The sequence below is a fragment of the Ostrea edulis genome, chromosome 3 (genome assembly GCF_947568905.1).
Source record: "Ostrea edulis chromosome 3, xbOstEdul1.1, whole genome shotgun sequence".
Lineage (NCBI taxonomy): Eukaryota > Metazoa > Mollusca > Bivalvia > Ostreida > Ostreidae > Ostrea > Ostrea edulis.
In genome coordinates, this window is record NC_079166.1 from 17,256,163 (window position 1) to 17,263,662 (window position 7,500).

The following is a 7,500-nucleotide window of genomic DNA, read 5'->3' on the forward strand; positions in this document are numbered from 1 at the left end:
TAAATAGTCACTTTTTCCTGGAGGAGTATGTGAACCCTGGAGATACTGGTGACTCCTTTTCCGTTGATTACTTTAATTGGTACATGTACTGTTGTTAATTAATGTGAAGACTTTCATCATGTGTCCAGATGAGCGTTTTACATCACGTGTATAAATAATAAAGTCTAGATGACTATTATATATCGGTGTATAGATGGGGAAAGTCCAAATAGCGTATTACATCACGTGTATAGGCCTATCCGAAAACGTGAGTTATCTCTCTTTGTACTCTAACATTTAGTGTGCTTATGACAACTTCCGGGTAGTAACACGATCATACTGCGCGAAATTCGAGTTACATATCGAATATGGATGCTGAAATTGAAAAATGGTCTATCAAACAGTTAAAATCTTTTCTTCGGGAACGTAAGGAAATGGTCAGTGGAAACAAACAAGAACTCCTTGAACGAGTCAAGGGTGTGATTTTTCTGAACAAAAAAACTGTCTCAGAAACAAGTGTGTCAGATGCTATAAGTGATGGTATTCGGCGTTTTGAAAAGTTAATGACTCCCCTCAGTGAAATTTTACCTGATCCAGAATCTTTAAAATCGAACTGGAAGTCGGACGTTCACTTATTTCCTAATATCTCCAACAACGACTTGTACAATTATTTAGTATTAAGTCAAAACAGAACAACCGATTCCCAAAAAATGATGGCAACTCGTCAGCTCAAAGCTCGGGTTTTTTACGAGGATCGGCACGTGTATGATCTCCAATATCATGCTGTAAATGAGGAATGCTCTCATTGTTTTATCAGGGCTAAAGTTGTTCCATCATTACCAACGGACTCTGTCAAAAACAAACCCGATTACAATGTTTGGGTAACTCTGTCCAAAGTAACTGGACGTGTCCACTCCGCAAATTGTACATGTGCAGCCGGGTATGTATATCGTCTGATTTATATTTAAAGTGTCAGAACTCTTATCGCTGAACGTTTACTATTTTAATATTTAACAAGCAACCTCTGACATTTTATAAGTCTAGCTGTGCTAGAAAAAGGGTCTAAATTATCCAGAATAAAGCTCCTGAGAAAAGAGGGTGTTGCACAGAAGCGGCAAGTGTTGTGACGTACATGCGGAACTGACCTTCATCTAGATTTAAACTCTTATATACGTATACCTGTAGGATTCCCCATTGTTAATTCATAAAACATAAGTTCTCGTTAGCAGCCTTGACTAATAAAATACAGGTATTTGGCGTGTTTGTTGTGAGTCTCATTCACATATTGGACACGAAGTCCAACTAAACAAACTAAACAATGTCCAGGTTAAAAGTTTATTACAAACTCGGCACATCGTAATAAGCAGAAATTTGACATGAAACATTTTTGAATACTCTAGAAGTGTGTTTCAAATAAGAAAAAAAATCTAGATTGAAAAAACCTTATGTCCGTGAGGGATTCGAATTAACGCGGTCGTTTGAAAAAAAGAAAATATTTTTACATTTGATAGACGACGACCTAACCACGCAAAAGATTCTAATTTCCTATAGAAAATTAACGTAAAGATGAAATTGAAAATTATATAAATGAAAAAGTGAAATTGTTTCGATTTTTTGAGATTTGTAATAAGAGAGAGAGGAAAAAAATGAAATAAACATGACAGTTTTTAAGTGGAAAACTCGAAGTATATGTTCATGCTAAATTGATTTTGTTTCACGGAGGCAGTAACCCCCCCCCCCCCCCTGAAATTCGTGGATACGTAGATTACATACCCTGTATTTAAACGCTAAAAATCATATAAATTGCTTGATTTAAAATAAAATTATTTTGAATAACAATTATTATCAATACCCATCTTTTAAACTTGTGGCTATAACATTTCAATAATGGGAAATTTCTACATGAAAAACGAAAATGGTAAGCAAGCAAAAAGCCGGTGACCCCCCCCCCCCCCCCCTTAAATTTTTCTGGAGTAGTACTGAGTGGTAAAATAAAAGGTTTAACTGAGGAATTGAACCCATAAAATTAAAACGACACCCCCTCCCCCATTTGAAGTATGCGTTAAAGAGGTTTGTCTTTTTATTGGGGGGGGGGCTTTAGGTTTGCACTCCGTCTGTCTGCCAGTCAGTCCAGTAAATCAGTTTCCGCACTTTTTCGCTGTTCTTGCAGATATTCATTTGATATTTGGTACATTGCTTTTCCATAACAAGTTACATATTAATTTTGATATTTTTCCAACTTTCCTATCCTGGTTTCATAATTTCCCCCTTTACCATTATCTACATAATGAACTTCGAATATTGTTGCGGTCCAATAATTTTTGCAACCGGTAGGGGACTATGTATCGCTGTGCAATACTCTCAGAATATTTGTTATAACTGCATATCAACCTGCCATTATGATAATTTTAGGGAAGGTGAGGCATGCAACCATATATCTGCTACGTTATATGCACTCGTAGATATTACGGAGAAGAAAGTTGATGGACTTAATTCAGCAACGTCAGCAGAGTGTAAATGGGTTCAACCACGTAAAAGGAAACTGAGTCCCAAAAAAGCAGAAGATTTGTCTTTTAACAAATATGACTTCAAAAAGAACAAAGACTTTGGGCACCACAAATCTGCAAAAAAAGACACAAGTAGATCAGGTTCTAAACTACTTGACATTGATAAGATACAATTTGCTGAAAAATTGCGTCGATGCAATCCAAATGCGGCATTTCTGCAAACAATCCCTATTCAGGAAGACATGCATAGCTCGTCATTACCCAACCTACAAAATGTTCCTTTTCAATATCGTGATTCTGTGAAACTAGATTCCCATCTCTGTCAGGAAAAATTTGAGGAGTATTTTCAACAAATGTCAATTTCAGAAAATGATGTAAAAACTATCCAACAGTTAACAAAAGGGCAAAGAAAAAGCAAGCACTGGATTGAAGCACGAATTGGTAGGGTAACAAGTTCCAACTTTGGACAAATTTGCAAAATGAGGGAAACAACTGGTTCAGAAAATGTAGTGAAATCCATCATGAATTACAATTCTTTCAAATCAGATGCCACCCACTGGGGAAATACTCACGAGGCTGCAGCAAGACGCATGTATTTATATCGCGCCAAAAAACACCATCCTTCACTGCATGTAGAAGAATGTGGTCTCCTTACTAATCCAAGTTACCCTTATCTTGGTACCAGCCCAGATGGACTTCTCCATTGTCCACATTGCAAAGAATCTTGTGGAACTCTTGAAATAAAATGCCCCTACAAATATAGAACTCTATCACCATCAGAAGCTGCATCACAGAAAGATTTCTTCTGTGAATTGTTGGATGGTAAAGTAACTCTAAAAAGAAATCACAATTATTACTACCAAATTCAGGGCCAGTTAGCTATATCTGGTAGAAAATGGTGTGATTTTGTTGTTTGGACTTTAATTGACCACTCAGTTGAAAGAATTTATTATCATGATCTATTCTGGAATGAAGTAGTTATCAAATTGGAGAAATTCTACAAATATGCAGTAATTCCAGAGCTGTTCTCATCTCGAGTTCGAAGATCAAAATGTCTGTTTAATAAAGACTGACTGAATGCAAATTAAAAAGAAGCACAAACATATTTTCAATTTCATTATTTTACATAATTATTTGATCCCCACTTGTTGTTGCAAATGAAATAAATACAACAAAACAATGTTTGTTTGATAAAAGCAGATTTATCACATTTGAACAATTTAAATTATATACATGTATTGGATTCATCCTTTCTGTGATACATGATGATATAGTAGAACACAATCCAATTCATTGGAAATATTTGTATACTAGTAGTTTCCTAACATCCACATACATATATATTTCTCAAAATGACATTCATTCATGTAGTCAAAGAAAACTTATAATGTACTGCTGGTTGAAAATGATACACAATATTACCTAAAAATTGTTTGAAAAGTCGTACATGAATCTCAGAATAATGTATTTCAATCATCTGAGAACCAGAGGAGGTTGCAGATTTGAGAGAGCAACACAAATTTTGAAAGTTTTACTAGCAACTTTAGACAAGGTAATAGGCATTGTTCCTTGTAAAATTCGAAAGTTTTTCACACGCTCATTGGCTCTTTCTACGTGAATTCTCAAATTTGCAATTCGACGTGTTTCCTCCACTTCTCGTCTACTAAATCTTCCATTGCGTTTGAATGGTGGTATGATAATTTCAACACCTTTAGGGGTTGTTAAATCAGAAATTAAAAAGCCTTTGTCAACCATAATTTGATCTCCAGCCTCTAGATAATCTAAAATTCCACATTTCTTAAATAATTGTTTATCACTAATGCTGCCACCCCACAAATCTGAGACAAATGTAATAACTCCTCGGGGATTAATTGCTAGAAGTGCTTTCCATGTCGAGTGTGATTTGTAGTGTGAAAACATGAGGGACTTGTTTGAAAGAGATTGTGGAGTTTCTGTAAAAAATTCTGTACAGTCAATAATGGCACGACAGTTTGGGTATTTCATTTGAAAATCGACTGGCATTGTTCTATCATTTGTTTCTTTGTCAGGCCAAGATATGAGAAAAGAAAGATTCACGGATAAAAAGTCAATCCAAGTGTTAATGATTGTTGCACATGTTGATCTGGAGATGTGAAATCTGTCACTCAAATCTTCTATGAGAAGTCCAAGTCGAAGTCTCATAAGCACGAGGAGGAACTCGTCTATTATTCGCAGACATCTTGGTCTCCCCCCACAGTTCTTAACGGTATCTGTTTGAGTTCTGTGATATGGGACAACAATCTCATTGAACAGTAAATTAAATGTACCTTTGTTTGGAATTCCTGTGTAAAACATAATCTTCTCATCTGATTCCTGTATATCCTCAAACACTATATCGGGTTTTGAAGCTTGACATAAAAAATCACACTTGTTTGAATCTGTCTGGCAGAAATTATTTTTCAATTCTGTACTCATTTTGTTGGTCTGTACGCTTTGATCTTGAGACACTGCGAAAACAGTTTGTGTACATTTGTTAACATGTACAAAATCACTGGTAACAGTGGTGAATTCACTACCGAAATAGTCATGCATATCTAGAGACGCATATTCAGAGGCTCCAGTTGTATGCAAGCTGGTGTCAGCCGTCTGCACGGATTCCATCTCAGTACTAGTATCCATGGATTCTTCCTTGTTCTGATCAGAAGCATCTGATGTTGACTCTGAAGCATCCATTCTCTACAAAAGATTTAAGAACACTAAGTTCTAAGTTCATTACATGTATTTCATTCATTTGTGAAAACTAAACCTTACATACAGTCAATATGAATATTTATACAAGAAGTCCATGGGCCACATCGCTCACCTGAGTCACCTTGGCCCTTATCTGAAGACTTTCCATATATATATATATATTTGCATGAATTGATGATAGCATTAATTATTCAGCTGAATTGATGCGCTCATTAATTTAATCGATGAGAGCAATAATTGAATTGAAGTGCACATTAATTCAATTGATGAGAGCAATAATTGATTTAATGCACGCATTAATTCAATTAAGGTAACTCCATACTCGCATTATCATCTGATAAAAGTTTTAAATGTGTATTTATTTCAATTCATTTGAGTGAAAACTAATAAATTATCAAATAAGATATATATGTCATCACACTTTTTAAAATGCCAGACATGCATATACAAAATCATATATCAATGTCAGAAAATTGCAATATTTCTTTCAACAGCATCATTAAAATTTCACAAAAACTGGTTAAAATGATATAATAGTATTCATAATAGTTTCATGAAACTGGTACTTTACAAATCTATTCAAAAATCTATAAAAAATAAGCAAAATCTATCACATAATGAACTTGATAAAGGATTCAATAAAAACAGAGTTATTGCCCTTGGATTCATTATTTTGAAACATATTATTGGTTATTTATATATAACTTAGACTTTTGAATTTTTTATGTTTAGCAAGATGTTTTACTATTACCATTGAAAAAGACTCCAACAAAATCTATGGTAATATCAAGCATAAATCTAAAAAAAATAATTGATTTTGAAAAATCTATGATGTCACAGGAGGGTGGAACTACTTTAAAGAGTGCAATAATTGAATTGATGATATCTTCAAATAATTGAAGACATCTTCAATTATTTGATTTTATGTTAATTTGGCGCTCCATACAATTGCTTTGGACGAATTATATTCAAAATCACTTTGTGAGAAACTACATTACAAACTTTGTAGATTTTTATTAGGTGTGAATAACAAAAGTACAAAATTTGCTGTTCTTTCTGAATTAGGCAGACACCCTATGAGTTTCAACATTGTTCAGCATATTTTGAATTACTGGTTAGAGAACCTAGATGACACATTTCCTCTATTAAAAGCTGCAGACTCTGCCTCAATATTCAACTTCAACAAAAATAAATCATAATGGTTTGGTTCCATTGATAATTTCAAACAACTATACTTCCTCAGTTAAAATCCTATGTGAAATCAACTGCACCATCCTTTAAATATCACTGTAAACACATTCTTAATTCATATTTTCATGAAAAGTGGTATCAAAGAAGGGAACAATTGATAAAATACCTCTGGGAAGTTGGACTCTTACTGCACAATGAAACAAAATTTTGGGCTAGATCAACCTTATACTTATTAATCTTAAGAAAATTTGAGAAAAGACAGTTCTTGACAAAATTTCGAATTGCTTCACACAATCTGATGATTGAGAGAGTTAGACATTATGATGATTGAGAGGGGTAGACATTATGGAATATCAAGAGAGGAGAGACTGCGTCCCAATTTTAAATTAAAAGAGGTAGAAGATGAAATGCATTTATGTTGTCCGGATGACATAATCTATCAAGAATTAATCTCTTGTCCACAATATCACTGAAATGTCATCTTTTTAACAATATGTCTATGACCAATTTCTATGGTTGATGAACTGTGAGGATATATTCATAATTGATGTGTTATGCAAATTATTTGAATTCATAAGTCAGATGTATAGTTAAAGAATTTCATATAGTCACTTATTTTTGGATATTGACTTTTTTAAAGTAAAACCACCATCATAGTATGTTATGTTGTTGGACTGCATGTTGTTGTTACTCATTATGCATTAATGGGCAGATAAATTAACATATATAACTAATAATATACTATCTTTTAGCACTGTCTTTTGCTGTTCATTGCAGTTTAGTGTGATTTACACCTACAGTTCAACATACAAACTTTATAGTTTATCTCTATACATTATGTATCTGTTAATTCTACATGAGGCAGAAGTGGATTTCTGTTTGATATATCCTTTAGTACCAACTCTTGCTGTCTCTTGTTAGTATATCAGGTATATTTTTTGTGATTATGTTCAGATGTACATCGCTACAATATTAACAATATGCACCATTAGTTAAACAATTTCATAGTCATGTATGGATATATATATTGACTCATTTACTGCGAGTTTATTGCTTTATTATGTTAATAAGCTGTTCTAATGTGCATGCTGAT

General features: G+C 33.7%; 1 protein-coding gene across 1 annotated transcript in view; it reads right to left on the reverse strand.

The window, feature by feature from the left end:
• Window positions 1-3,668: 3,668 nt before the first annotated feature.
• Window positions 3,669-7,500, reverse strand: part of LOC125645811 (uncharacterized) — a 4,896-nt gene continuing 1,064 nt past the window's right edge. Inside the window, exon 2 of the mRNA XM_056160238.1 lies at window positions 3,669-5,201. Coding sequence (XP_056016213.1) covers window positions 3,960-5,201 — 1,242 coding nt within the window. The 3' untranslated portion in view covers window positions 3,669-3,959. The remainder of the gene's footprint in view (window positions 5,202-7,500) is intronic.